This window comes from Triturus cristatus, chromosome 4_1 (genome assembly GCF_964204655.1).
Source record: "Triturus cristatus chromosome 4_1, aTriCri1.1, whole genome shotgun sequence".
Lineage (NCBI taxonomy): Eukaryota > Metazoa > Chordata > Amphibia > Caudata > Salamandridae > Triturus > Triturus cristatus.
The window spans coordinates 102,558,477-102,574,350 of record NC_140585.1 but is presented as its reverse complement, the minus strand read 5'-3'; the positions used below and the strand labels follow the sequence as shown (position 1 = coordinate 102,574,350).

General features: G+C 44.7%; 1 protein-coding gene across 7 annotated transcripts in view; it reads left to right on the top strand.

The window, feature by feature from the left end:
* The window catches only part of CENPQ (centromere protein Q), a 227,049-nt gene that overhangs the window by 115,613 nt on the left and 95,562 nt on the right, over nucleotides 1-15,874 (top strand). For all 7 annotated transcript variants that reach the window (XM_085651752.1, XM_085651751.1, XM_085651749.1 and 4 more), the window contains exon 3: nucleotides 1,117-1,233. In XM_085651752.1, the coding sequence (XP_085507878.1) occupies nucleotides 1,117-1,233 (117 nt within the window). The remainder of the gene's footprint in view (nucleotides 1-1,116; nucleotides 1,234-15,874) is intronic.

The window sequence follows — 15,874 nt, the reverse complement described above, 5'->3', positions numbered from 1 at the left end:
ACATTTTGCGCACATACATGCCCGACATATGGCACTTTAAAAAAATCAAAAAAGTGCTTTTTTAGAGAAAATGACAAATTACCACCAACTTGAAGTTGGTGGTAATTTGCAATTCCTTAAGGCCAAATAGCAAATTTCTGGTGCTTCCAGAATTGCATTTAAGGAATCGCAATTTGCAGTTCCTGAATTGCATTCGCAAAATAGAGAATCGCAAATTTTGCAATTCTCTATTTTGCGATGGCCTTTTGGGATGATACATCCCAAAAAGGTTTTTTCCAATTGACAAACGGGCTGATTCTGAGAATCTGCCCGTTTGCAAATGGGAAAAAGCCTTGATACATATGGCCCTTACTCTTCACCAGCTGTGTATGAGAGAATATCTGTCCAGACTGCGCAATGAATGCAGTATAATTGCATGCTAATATTTTTTTTAAAGTTATAAGATTCTTTTTTTATATTAGGTTAAAATCCTTAGTAACGTCTTAAAATCTTATGTTATCCATAACTGGTGGTGGAGCACATGCAGCTCTTGGTACACCATGATCAGTGGGGAGAGCGGCACAATGTAAGCATGGACTGTGCGAGCAAAACAACATCTCTGTCTTCTTCCCAGGTTAATTAAATTAAATAATAGCAATTTTTGAATGTGTCCAAGGACATTCCAGGCAACGTCATTCCGACATGCGTTGAAGGCTTATGCTGGAAAAACTCTGGGTAGCAGTTGCATTTCTCCTCCACCCTGTGAGTGCCAAGGCATGAGCATTGAGCCAAGAAAAGTCTGTGAAGTGAGAGAGTCTGCATCATCCAAAGACTTAAGCCCCAAAAATGTAATATATTAAATTACCTTAATGTTGAAACACTGAGTCAAGTTTAGAATTATTTGGACATTAAGCGCTCCCTCAATTAACACTTAACATGGCGCTTAACCAAGTGGTAAGTGTTTGGATCAGTTGCATAGGCTGGATGGTTATAGTTTTGATGTAAACTACATAGTTGTTACTTTATTTTTGGTACATGTAGCATCGTTCTTACTTCATGCCTTAGCATGTTTTAGTGTTTCCTTCTCTTCAACTGCTCCATTGTTTTTACCCATAATTTCTTTTCCTTCCACTTGAGGTGGTGAAAGGTCCAATTCAATCCAGCAATGATGTAAACGCACAGGAAAGACCAAGAGGTGGAAAAAGCAAGAGTGGCAGTAAACGCCCAAGAGCTGAAGCAGGTGACGAGCAACAGGTACAAAGCCGAGGCAAAGGGGCATGCGTGATGTGCTGGCCAGAGTCTAAAGTGGGGTTACAGTGAAGTAATTGTGGAAATGTGACTCTGAAACACAGATGTGTTTCTAATCTCTTGATTAGGTTCTGATAATCATGGAGTTTAACCGCATTCTTAAATAATTTCACCACTTTTTGTGGAATTCTCATACTTTTTACCAACCCTGTGGGTAGTTTCACTCTGACCCAAGCTCCTGCTGCCACTATCGTTCGCTTTACCAAATTTCTCCCATCATATCATTCCTTTCTTTGAATCATTCTTTGTTGGTTTATCCCTCCAATTGCCCTTCTCCTCCTTCGTCCCTTCTTTAAAATGATTGATCCAAGCAGGACACATCAGAAAAAGTTGGGTTCCCTCCCTCTGAAAAGCTCAAAAGGAACCCTTCCAATGTGGTGTGAGGCGGTACATTTCTACCCTTGTTTGAATTTCCCCCCTCCAGTATTTAGCTTCTTGTTTGGCTATCTGTATGGCTTTTTTGAGTACCCTATTAAAGCTCTCTACCACCCAATTGGATTTGTGGTGACAAGAGGGCGCATTTCTTCTGCCGTATACCTCTATGTACAAGAAACTTCCCCATCTCACGAGAGACTAAATGTACTCTGTTGTCTGTCAACATGGAGTCTGGGATGCCTTCCCTAGCAAAAGTTTCCGTGAGAAATTCTAGCACATGTTTTGCCTGTACTTCCGGAGTGATCCTAATCTCAGGCCACCTGGAGTATAGGTCCATTAATACTAAAACAAAATTGTCCACCGTTGTTGGTCACAGGTCACAAAATATCTAATGCCACCTGTTCCCATGGCTTCTCTGGTAGCTCCCGCATTGTCACGGGCTGCATACTTGTTTTGAACCCTTTATCACTATTCTTACAGTCCAAACATTGTCTGATCGCTCGCTCCACCTGGGTGTCTAAGCTTGGCCACCAGAAATGTAACCTCATCCTTTCCTTCATTTTGCAAAAATCCAGGTGCCCTTGGTATGCTAATTCCATCACCTTACTCCTCAGCACCTCAGCAGGAATCAGTTTTGAGCCTCTACACACCAAACCATAGTGAACTGACAAATCATTTCTCACTTCCCAGTATCCCTCGTATGTTGGGTCTAACTTTTTACGTTCCCTCTGTCCTTCTTTGATGAGTTTGCTTACAAAAACTAACCCCTCATCCCTTGCCATCTGATCTTTCCATTCATTCTCACTATACCCTCTGTGATTCCACAGACTTTAAATTCATCCATTTCCTCCTGTTGATCTTCCAAATCCTCAGACATTGTTTCTGCCTCTACCAACTTCAATAGACAGTCAGCGACTCTATTTTCAGCCCCAGGGATATACTCCACCGTACGATTAAGATCATGCAGATAAATAACCCATTTGCAGATCCTGCTAGATACCGCATCCAATCCTTTCTTCTCAAAAAGTTCTTGGAAGGGTTTATGATCTGTTCTAACCAGGAACTCTGTTACCCATAATACATTTACTAATCGCCCAAAATATGCATAAGGCCTCTCTTTCAATCACTGAATAGCGAATCTCCGATCTCTTCATACTCCTGGGCACAAACATTATGGTAAGTTCCTCACTCCCTTCACCCTGCTTCAACTCCGCTTCTAGACCCTTAGCACTGGTGTCGGTTATCAGTACTGACCTTTCCTTCGTATTGAAACTACCTCCGGACAAGGCTCTCGACAAAGCCTCCTTGAGATCCTTCAGTTCTTCATCACACCTTGTCGACCACTCATATCTCACCCCTTTTTTTACTAACTTCCTCATATTATAAGCGTTTGCTGCAAAATGGGATATACATTTGTGGTCATACTCTGCCAGCCCCAGGAACTTGACCAAGTTTTCCTTGTTCCTACGAATGGCTAAAGTTCTGATGGTGCCTCCCAAATCCTTGTCGGGATAAATGCCTCCTCCGGTCCGTTTATGTCCCAAATTAATAATTTCTTTACATCCAAGTCTGCATTTCCTCTCTTTCAGTTAGAGACCTCTATGCTTAAATATTTTGAGTATCATCCTTAAACGTTGATCATGTTCTTCCTGGGTACTACCGTACAGATCGTCGTCATAAAGTTTCACACCCAGCAGCCCTTCCAGCAGCCTCTCCATTGCCCTTTGAGAAGCAGAGGCTGTTGAATTCAAACGGAAGGGCATCCTAGTAAAGCTCAACACCCCAAAGGGTGTAGTGAAAGCTGTTAAATCTAAAGTTTGTTCTGCTAGCTTAATCTGGTGGTATGCTGCCCGAACATCTAAGGTGGAGAATATTTTTGCCCCATTAAGTTGTGTATTTTGATAAGCTCAAAGGGGTAACCCAGTAATGCACAGAACCTGGGGATACGTACGGTATATGAACAGTAGTTCTGCCACCTTAAAATGTTTTCTTTTTGTCCCCCTGAAGGTGGGGCTCTCAACATACGATTAAATAGCACAACACTGAAACAGAATAACAATCAATTTGTAAAAATATATAGATGTATTGGAACAAATCATGTAATTTAGAGGAAATAACAAGACAACATATTCATCATACACAACAAATACAGGTGATTATTTCCAATAGTGACATACAAAGGTGATAGACTGTGACTGTACAAATCACAACACTACAAAATGTATACAAAAAACATGAAACATCAATTTTTTTTAATGAAAGCGTTCTATTCATTGCAACAAAAAAACACTAGCAAGACCTCCTATATTGCACGGGTCTTGTTGGGCAACAATGCTAGATCATGAACGTCGCCGTCTCGACCCCTAGTTACATGTGCGTATCAATGACATCACTGTGGGGTCTTCTTCAGGACAAAGAGTTTGTGTATGTCCTGTTCAGAAAAGAGAAATAGGGCTAATTTTTAGAAATCAGTGTGTGCGTGAAAAATATTGAAAAATGAAACCTAGAGAATGAGTTCACCTTCAGAAGTGACTCAGGAGGCGCAATTGAATGGACGGAAAAATTGGTTAAGGAGCCCATCCAGGCTTGAAAGGATTCAAAATGTACCGGGGGTGAAGGAATCTTCCTCCTGTCCTAAATAATGAGCACCTGTTCGTGATGTAGTACATGAACAGGTCCAGAAGGGTAAAGATAATAGAGATCAGGATTCTACCTGTAGTGCCAAGAGTCTCACGGATTCATTAAAGTTTTCAGTAAAATCGCCAATATTCAAGAACTTTCGCACCCGGCTCCCCATAAATCTGTGGTCAAAAGATAATTCATTGTAAAGAACTGTTGGGGTAAAAGACTGCGTGACCAACCCACCACCGTGTGAATACGTGGGTGTTGAAGGGTAAAAATCACTCACCTCCGGCGTACCAGGCTCGGAGAGCGGTAAAAGCTAGTTCTGCCTACAATGTAGGATTCGTCATAAATTACCCAGACCTGGTCATGGCCATAGTCTGATTGTAATCGATAACTCCAAGGTTAATTAGTCCAAATCTGTATAAATGCAAAGATAAATTGAATGAATTAAAGTGAATACTCGGAGTGTGTTGCCCGTTAGCTACACTACCCCAAAATCTAGCGAAGAAAACTTACCTCCGGCATGTCAGCTGGGAGTCAATGGTGAAAGTACCCTGATTTTTAAAGGACCTCCTTTTCTCCGGTTAACTCCATTATCTGATGCTCGGGGAACTTATACTCGGGTGTCATTTGGTATCTGCACAATTAAGTCACACCGAAACACTGGGATTGTATCTCGTTTAGACACACGTTTTGATGGGCACACAATTAAGGTTGCTCACAAATTTTCACAGTTGATGTTGACACAGACAAAATATCTGTTGTATATTGTAATACTTTTCTGACATTGATATAAAGTTGTTGGTTCATAATTTTAAACTTAATTTTTTGTTTGTTCCGGTAGGAGGCAACTGAAGACTGTGTTATTGATTGCTACAGGCATACATTTACCCCTGATGAAGGGTTGTTTAACCCAAAATGCATTGGGTCTTTTAATTTAAATTGTATTTAAATATTTTGGGCAACATGTGACGTTATTGTTATGATTGACATGTACAGAGATTGTACCATCTGATTTCAAGGATGTCATATTTACTTTTTGCATACTTAGTTTGTTCCTTCCTAAATCAATTGAACATTATGAAAATATCGATTCAATAAGAAATGTTTAAAAATAAATTTGGGCTGCAAATGTGTAATGTTTGAATAGAAATTAGTTGTAAACAAACACAGAATACTCCTTGAAACCTTTGAGACTTTTTGCTTGCGCTGTGAACAAGTTCAGAGAGTCTCCGTATTAGTTAAATCATCAAAATCAAGGTGTGCAGGTTGAAATACATTTGTTTCTATCAAAAGTACGCTGCCTGCCATGTTTTTCACGTAGAAATAGAGATCCCTGCGTTCCCAGGATCCACGTGCACGCAGGCACGTGCGGGATGCTGAGCTGGTATGTGTTAGGGAAACCGAGACGCAGGCTACTCAGGAATGCGGAAAGCCGAGCTGGATTTCGCACCTCTCCGCAATGGCCCTGGAAGCCTGACCGAGGGGAAAGGGACCGCCGATTGGGCCGCCCGCTCCCAAGCGTAGCGTCATGTTTGACTAGTGGGGATCATATCTAAATCTCATATCATCTGTGAGACCATTCCGATTATCCAGAACATAATCCAAATAAATCCAAGGATTGTTAAAAATCGTCACGAACAGGTGCTCATTATTTAGGACAGGAGGAAGATTCCTTCACCCCCGGTACATTTTGAATCCTTTCAAGCCTGGATGGGCTCCTTAACCAAGTTATCCGTCCATTAAATTGCGCCTCCTGAGTCACTTCTGAAGGTGAGCTCATTCTCTAGGTTTCATTTTTCAATATTTTTCACGCACACACTGATTTCTAAAAATTAGCCCTATTTCTCTTTTCTGAACAGGACATACACAAACTCTTTGGTCCTGAAGAAGACCCCACAGTGATGTCATTGATACGCACATGTAACTAGGGGTCGAGACGGCGACGTTCATGATCTAGCATTGTTGCCCAACAAGACCCGTGCAATATAGGAGGTCTTGCTAGTGTTTTTTTGTTGCAATGAATAGAACACTTTCATAAAGAAAAATTGATGTTTCATGTTTTTTGTATACATTTTGTAGTGTTGTGATGTGTAGTCACAATCTATCACCTATGTATGTCACTATTGGAAATAATCTCCTGTATTTGTTGTGTATGTTGTCTTGTTATTTCCTCTAAATTACATGATATTTTCCAATACATCTATATATTTTTCCAAATTGATTGTCATTCTGTTTCAGTGTTGTGCTATGTAATCATTTTTTGAGAGTCCCACCTTCAGGGGGACAAAAAGAATAAAATTTATGGCGGCAGAACCACTGTTCTTAAATCATTAAGTTGTGTAAGCATGTCCGTGATATTGGGTGAAGGTTGTATGTCTAACACTACTTCACTGTTCAACCCCCACAGGTCCACGCAAAGCCTCGTCTCACCTGAAGACTTTTGTGCTAATTCCACTGGAGCCACACACTCTGACACTTCCACTTCTTCAATTATCCCTTCTGTTTTTTCAATCTATCCAGCTCAACTTTCATGAGTTGTCTCATAGTAAGCGGACTGCCCATCACTTTAGATGTGACTGGTTTAGCATCATTCTTCAAAATAATCTCATGCGTATACTGTGTGATACATCATAGCCGATCACAAAACACTTCAGGGAATTCTTTTTGCCAACAGCTACTTGATTGTCCTTTGGCATTTTCTAGTCCTACCCTCACTGTGCACAAATTATTTGAGTTCCCCCCACATCTCTCATCTGCAAGTTCTGATTTCTTTTCTTCTTTAACAAAATTGGAGGGGAACTATTGGGATCCAAGATTACTTCTAGATCTGCTTGTTGCTGCCAACTGATTATACTGTCTCCTCTAAAAGACATATAGATTTTTCCCTGCTGTTATCCTTCCTTTGTATTCAAGTTCTCCCTCAAAATACCTAACAACTTAATAGGTTGACCACCATACGCCAATGGCCTAATGTCCAGATTGTATAACTTGACTCTTCCAGCTAGATTCTCATTGTAAAATTCTTCGGGGATCAAAGTAATTTTTTTTTACCTTCGAGTCAAGCAACCTTTTCACCTCATAACCTTTTATGTGTACCATATCTTCTGGGCCACGCCCTTTACTTCGCTTACTCGAACATTTTCTCCCACTTGCAGATCATCATACTCCTATTATCAGGGTCACCCTTATTGATGCCAACCTTTTTTGCTTTCTTACTCTTATTTTTATGCATACACAATTTTGCGTAATTGACTTTAACTCCAAATGACTTACACACAACCCCTCACGCAAGACACTTTTTCTCATTAGGCATGTGACCAACCACTCCAAACTTGAAGCATTTTTCCCCATGAACCTTTTCTTTAGGGAACTCTCATTCTTGGGTTTCACGACACTGTGTACCTGTTCTCTTGCTGTGTCAGTACTTTCCTTATGGTTCTCTTTCTTAATTGAAAATACTTTTTTCCACTTGATTCCCTTTAAACTTTGTTCAGGGGGGAAGGGCTATATTCTGCATGTTCTTCACTTATTACCTTAAGGGCATTATACCCCTACAATCTTAAAAGGCTACAGAACAAAGTGGGAATAAGGATACACTTAATAAATATCTACTTTCAAATGTAACTTCAATGCTATTAAATACATGTTCCCATAGCCTTAAGGGTTACTGTGCAGGAAGAGTTTCAGAAAGCATTTCTGATTTATACACTACTTAGTTACTATAACTTGACTTTGAAACAAAAATCCTCTTTCTAACTTTTGCCCAACAAGCTGTATAGACATACGCCGGCAATGCAGCTGATATTAATGCCGCTTACTGTCAATTTCACCCGCAACAGCGGTTAAACTGCCCGCACAGTGCTCTCTCGTACCTTCACTGTTATTCAACAATCAGCTCACACTTGATACCCTCTGCTTTCAGTATGCAATTTGCTTTTAGTAGGGTCTTTGTCTTCGATTAGATTTCGGGAGATAACCACAAAAGGTGTTGTCTCTCTTCCTCAGCTTGTCGCCATTGTGAAATAGTGACTCCGAAACATGAAGAAGTCCTTGTGGACGATACGCGTTGGCTACGACAAGATACAAGGAGATGATTTAAAAAAAATATTTTCAGAAATGGAGAAGATCGAGTCTGTGCATCATGTGATACATTGCTGTTAAGTCAATAGTTTGATTAATCTTGTGAGGAGATTTTCCTGTGCGTAAGGGGAAGAGGTTTGGCCTTTCGTACTCGTGCACTTCAGGAATTATCATCACAATTTACCCGCTTATTGAGATTAGTGTTTGTTTGTTTTGTTTTGTTTTTTTAGTTTTGTGAAGCACTCGAATGCCAAGGGGCGTCTTGGTGCTGTTTCTTACCAGAAAATGCTACAGATTAATAGGTGTTTTGTTACTAGTTAATAAAGAGCCAGAATTTCAAAGATTAAGACTGTGTTTTATGTGTAAAGGGAGTGTGTTCCAAAGTTTGGCTGTTCCTGCACTAAGAGGTCTTCTGCCCCAGTGCGCTCATATAATCCAGGCCAATGTTGTGCAGCGCCTCAGAGGCTAAACAAATATTTAAATTTGATCCTTTTGTCGATTGGGAGCCAGTGAAGTTTAGTCAGGCCATGGGACTCCGATTGATACTTGGGGATGTCCAGAAGCATGCATGTCGAAGCATTTTGTAACCGCTGCAGCTTTTGCAAATATTTTTGGGGAATATTTACATACAGGGCTTTAACGTAGTCCAATTTGTACGAGGCTGATGCAGTCGTAAGTGTCTTTTGGAGGTTTAGCGGTACAAAGGAAGGATCTTCCTGATCATCTTTAAAGAGATGACTGCAGAGGCCAGGCCGTTAATCTGATCTTTGAAAGTAAGTCTGTCGTCAAAGATGACACCCAAGTTCCTTACCTATTTCGTGGGAGATGGGAGGTCACCCAAAACGACCGGCCACCAGCTAGGTGACCAGAAGGAGGTGTCGGTGTCTAGGACCACAAAATGTAGTTTTAAGCAATTGGTCCTCATCCATTTTTTTAAAGTGGTTTATGCATGTGTTAAAACGTTCTGCTGTTTCTTGTAGATTGCTAGATACCGAATCAACTAGCTGAGTATCATCAGTATAAGAGACGACGGAAAAGCCGAAGGATCTGTTAAGTTCGGCCAGTGGGGTAACATAAAGATTTAAGAGGGTAGGGCTCAACGAGGAGCCCTGGAGTATCCCTCTTGACAGTCTAAATTGATCTGAAGAGTGTGCTCCCATTTCCACATGCTGTACTCTATCGGATAGTCATTATTCAAGCAGCTTGAGAGCTGGGCCCTTTTATCCCTAGTTCAGATAGACGGTTGACCAAAATATTATGGTTCACCATATCGAAAGCTGCCGACAGGCCCAATAGGATCAGGGAGGCCTTCCCTCCTGTGTCCAAGATAGATCTTAATTATTTGGAGGCCATAACCAGGGTATCTCTGTGCTGTGTGCTTCTTAAAAACGATATTGGGTTGAATCAAAAAGTTTGTTAGCATATATAGAGGAAGAAATCAAACAACTGAATTTGGTTGAGGCAACCACAAAGAATGATGCCATCCTGAAAGATTAGATCGCTGCACACCAATCGACAGTTAAGAGTAGGAAGCTCCATAAGATCATGCGAGATGATCGTGACTACGACAATGGGCGTATTTTCACTTTCGCCACACGCTTTGGCAACATACAAGTACCTAAGAGCTGTGCACTAGCCACGCCCAGCACTGGGAGCATATACAGTATTAGTGCAAGCTCTGATGCGTCCTCAGTGGACGAGGCTGTTTATATCTGAACACCAAGCATATTTGAAATAAAGAAACACACAGGCTACAACGACGTCTACTCATTGTTTTTTCATTTTACACATATCACTTTTTCTATCTGTTCTGAAATATATATTGCCTCTCATATCCCCCCTGTGCATGTTAAACTTTATGGTCAAGTGGCAGCTGACCATTTGAGGCGGGCAATATCCTGAACCTACGTAACCTCACTAGGCAGTGCAGTCCTCTCCAACCCGGCTGCCTTCTCTTATTTAATTAGCATATATATAAGTCATGAGTTCTACATTTTAAGCCTTTTCTAATACCTTCGAGAGAAATGGCAGTCTAGAAATGGCCCATAACTGCTCTATCGGATCTAGATTGGTTTTTTTATTAACGTGGTAATAGAGGCCATTTTCCAAACAACTGGGAATTGACCTGTTGTGATGATTTCAATAAATATGTTGGTCAGCTGGTCACTAATAGTGTTGGACTCAAAATGGACTATTCTAGGAGGACATGGGTCTAAAGGTGGGCCCGACTTAGTTATCCTCGCTAGTTTTAGAACCTGCTCTGTATTCAAAGGAGAGAAGGACTCAAATGTTTTTAGGTGGGGAAGATATTTTAATATCTGTTTGGACTGCTGCTGTTTCTGGATTATTATTGGTGAAAGTATTAAAAACTTCCTCCGTTTTACTCTGAAAGAAAATGGCTAAGGAGTTACAGAACTCCTCATTGCCATTGACATTACAGGGCTCAGGCACTGTAGCTAAGCTTTTTACTGTCTGAAAAAGTTATTTGTTAGCATCATAGGACTGTAGGATTTTTGTAGAGAAATATTTACTTTTCTTTTACATAATTAAGTTTTTTATAATCTATTATGGATTGTGAATAGTTCTTCTTCTCATATGGGTCATAATTAGCTCTCCATTGTCTTTCTTTCCTTCTACAAAGTTGTTTTTGTATTCTCAGTTTTTCAGTGAACCAAGGTTCGGAGGGAGGTTTTCGCCTATTAGACATAGTTATTACAGTGATTGGACCTCTCATTACTGCAGTGTTTTTTTATTTTTTTATATAAAATTGGAAAAAAAAGTTATTAAAAAAAAAGTACACTCAATGTAAGATTTTCGACTTCGGTTGGAAGCTGGTGTCCTTATTTCAGAATGGTAAAGTACTGAAATATTCTTGTTGAACAGAGGAGACATGGTTTAGTGAGTAAGTCCCCTCTCTGGGGCCTGGGGTACTTGGTTTGAGTCTCAGCTTTGGCTAAGTGTGATTCTTTGGAGATTTCCTAATATCCTTGTGCCTAAAATCATAAATGTTTGAAATTTGAAATAACTGTGTAATTGTAAGAAGTTCCCATTTAATGAACATGATCTTGTATCCTCTCCCACAAACCTCTGCAGTGTATGCCGCTTGCTGCTCCCTGGCTAGGTTTGCGGCACTGAAACCAAACACTGACAAAGCCAATAGAAGGCTTCCGCTGTGTTCGGCTCTTTGAGGTCCTTTGAGTTAGATTCAAGTGCTTTCTGTAGCAGGCTGCAGTGACCTCAGCCCTTACTCGAGATCCCATAGGCATAACTTACCTGTTTGCACTAAATCGCCACCTCAGGGTGGGAGCAAGGTAACGCACGCAGACAAGCAGGCAGGTTAGCTATGGGGTGTTAAATATCATAGCAATGGAAGGTTAGGGAGTTTAGGTATGAAAGCTAGGCGAGGTATTGTAGGTAAGTAGGGTATCTTTGGAATAGTATGTCCGGTTTTGGCAGGTTATGTGTACACTGTATGGCATGTAGGAAAGTTGTAAGTAAGGTATTGTAGCTATGCTAGGTTAGCAATGGTAGGTAAGTAAGTATGGTTGGTAGGCAGGTATAGTTAGTAGGTTAGGTGTGATAGGTTATGTCTTGTCGGAAGGTATGGAAGGAAGGGCAGCCTAGCTGAGGTAGGTATGTTAGGTTAGGCAAAGTAGGTTACGTATGGTAGGTGGCCATTGTTTGTAGGTACTCTTGGCAGAAACCTTCGGTATGACAGGTAAGTAGGTAGCTATGATCGGTATGATCGGTTAAGCATGGTAGGTAGATGTAGGTATGGTAGCTTATTATTGTAGGTTAGGTATGGTACTTATGGTGGGCCTGTAAGTACAATGGAAATATATTGTAGGTAGATTTGGCAGTTCATGTAGGTAAATAGACATGAAAGGTTAGTTATTACTTATGGTAGATTGATATGGGAGGTATAGTGTTTTGCATATGGCAGGTACATATAGGTGGTTAGGTAATGTGTTTTTTTTTTTTTTTTTTTTTTTTTTGAAACCGTTTATTGCAGTTTGAAAAAGTTACAGGTATGGGCCTACAACCACTCGGCCGGCCGCTAGAGTGACAAAAGCATATTGCATACATACAGTAAGAGTCTCTTGGCGGTGCAGATTAGCAAAGCAGGAGAAATCAATGTTGCAGGCCGCATAGCTCCATGCCCACAATACGGTTCCCTTTTATCGAAACAAAACAACACACCAAACCACACCCGCAAGGCAACCCGCGATCCAAAGTGACAGCACGTGCTCCATAAGTGGGGGATCCCAACCAGCAGCAGAACTCTGAAGAGGGGAATGGGAGTAGATCAGGGACTGGGGAACCGCGTGCCCACGGCTAAGGGAGGGGGGCCATCTAGGGAGACGGAGCTGGCGAGGCAGCCGGTAGCAGTGGCGGCTCACAAATACCCCCGCGGTAGGCGTTCCAGGGGCTCCAGATTTTCACCCACGCCCCAGGCTTACCCCTCGCCACATACACCACCTTTTCACGAAACATACACCAATCCATATGTTCTTTCCAGGCCAACACCGCCGGGGGCCTCTGGGATCCCCACAATTGAGCAATGTCACGCTTAGCTATCATGTATCCCAGAGTCACCCACCGCGTCTGCGGGACCGAATAGTCATTTGGTTCCCACACATTCAGCAAGCATCTCCTCGCTTCAGGCAACAGCGCGACACGCGTAACCACTCGCAGGACCTCATGCACACCACGCCAGAATCGCTCCACCCTAGGGCACTCCCACAGTATATGCATGAAAGTTGCCAGGGCACCACAGCCACGCTTACACAATCCGTCACCAGCAAAGCCCATACGTAGAAGCCTTGGCCCCGTCACGTAAACCCGGTGAAGGATCTTAAGCTGGACAAAACGAAGGCGAGCCGGGATGGCCACCTCTTTCGGAGAGGCCACCGCGGAAATCCAATCCTCGTCGTCCAGCTCCAGCCCGTCGGCCACCCAGGCCTCGCGGAGACTAGTCAGCAGGCACGATCTGTCATTGATCAGTTTTTTATATATGAGGGAGATTGTGCTGTCTGGGACATGGCCATCCAGCACTCTGTCCTCCAGGGGGGAAGACTCCGGAATGGACGCGACATCCGGGAAGACGGAGCCCAGCGCATGGCGGACTTGTAGGTACCGAAAGTACTCACTGCCCTGCAGCTGAAACTCCGTCTGCAGCGTCGCAAAAGTCTTGAATCCCCCCCTCGTCCAGAGATCTCCCACAGTGCTGATTCCGATCGTGTCCCACTTCTCGAAGCCCTTCGACGTCCACAGGGAGCCCAACCTCTCAGACGCGTACAGCGGTGACGCCCGGGTCAAACGGTCCTTCCACCCCATAGCTGCATTAGCCGCGTGCCAGACACGCACCATGACACGCGGCGGTCCCGTCAGACGGGAGTCGGGCGCGCCAGAGTAGAGCGCTCGATTGTAGTCGCCACCGGGCAGGAGCATCTTGTCCATCTCAAATGCCGGGTTCAAGGCGGGCCCGTAAAGGCCATGATTAATTGCAGCTAGTTGGGAGGCCCAGTAATACCGTTTAATGTCCGGGAGGGCGACCCCCCCATCGTACCACGGGAGCGTCAATTTAGCCAGAGCAATGCGCGGCCTCCCGTCCCAGAACAGGCGCCGCTGGAGGCCCTCCACCTCACGGAGGTAGCGTGCCGGAACCAAGTCCATAGTATTCTGGAGGGCGTAGAGGAAGCGCGGCAAGGACATCATTTTAAACAAGGCCGCTCGGCCGAGCGGCGAAAGCGGCAGACGCCGCCAGCGCACCACGTCCTCCTTCAAGCGCTGGAGGGGGGGTAGCAAATTCCGCTCATAGCGGGCCTCCGGGTCAAGAGTGATATATATACCCAGGTACCGAAACCCCTGGGAGGCAATCTGGATCGGACAGTCCCGTGGTAGGACCGGAGCCTCCCCGGAAAGCACATAAACACAGGATTTCGCCCAGTTGATGACAAGGCCTGAGTTGCGACCGAATGAGCGCAAAACATCAACCAGGACGATCAGTGATTTCCGCGGGGAGGCAAGATACAGGAGGATATCGTCAGCATAGAGGGACACGCGGTCCTCATGCTCGGGGGTCCAGCGGAGACCACGGATGGAAGGGTGCCACCGCAGCCACTCCGCCAGGGGCTCCAGGGCCAGTGCAAACAGGAGAGGTGACAGGGGGCAACCCTGTCGCGTGCCCCGCCCCAGCGCGAATGGGGCCGAGACTCGCCCATTCACCACCACCTGTGCCAATGGGCCCGAGTACAACAATTTGACCCAGCTAATAAAACTCGGTCCAAATCCAAATTTCGCCAGCATCGCCCAGATGTATGGCCATTCAAGCGTGTCAAACGCCATGGTGGCGTCCAAGGACGCCAAGATGGCCGGCTCCTGCACAAATGGGACCCGCGCGAGCACCCCGTGCAGGCGCCGCAGATTGAGCGCCGTGTTGCGGTGTGGTATAAAGCCAGACTGGTCTTGGTGGACCAAATCGCCCACCACACCAACCAATCGGTTGGCCAACACCTTGGCGAGGATTTTGGGCTCCGCGTTCAAGAGCGAGATCGGCCTATAGGATGTGACCCGCTCACGGGGCTTCCCCTCCTTGTGGATCACCACGATCGTGGCCAGACGCTGGTCCGGCGGGAGGGAACCCTGCGAGTGGGCCGCCAGGAACATCGCGCGCAGGTGGGGCGCCAGTACATCCGGGCGTAGCTTGTATAGCTCGATGGGAATACCATTGGGGCCCATGGCCTTGCCGGATGCAACCGAGCGAATAGCCAAGGCAATTTCGTCCGAGGTGGGAGGAGCGTCCAGCGAATCCCTGTCCTCCACCGTAAGGGAGGGCAGTGCGATGTCCCGAAGCAGGGCATGGTAATCTTCCTCCGAGCAGGGGGAAACCGGGGAGTAGACCTCGCGGAAATAATCCGCAAAGCAGGAGACAATGGCTTCCGGCTCGGTGACACACGCACCATCCACACTCTCAATCAAAGGAACCACGCGACTCGCTCTCTCCCACTTATCCAACCACGCAATCAATTTGCCAGCCTTATCACCCACATCATACAATCGCCCCTGCTGCTCTCTACTGAGGCCCCTGGCCGCCTCCGTGACGAGGGCCCGATAGGCCGCCTGCTTTAGGTGTAGAACATGCAGCTTGGCATCCGTTACCCCGCTCCCCAGGCCACCCTCCAGTTCCGCAATCTCGGCCTCCACCCGGGTCACCTCCTCTCGCTCGCGCCGCCGGGCATGGGAGATAAAGGAGAGGGCCTCCCCTCTAAGAACTACCTTAAAAGCCTCCCACAGGGAGATGGCCGAAGGGACCGACCCCACATTCTCGTCGAAATATCGCTGTAAGGATTTGATCAAATCGGCACGAATGGTGGGGTCGCGCAGATACCATGCATTGATTGGAGCCACCCTGCCATCCCCCCTCGGGAAGACATCGAAATGTAACAGCAATGGGGAGTGGTCTGAGATACCCCGCGCCAGATGGCACACCTCCCCCACCCTC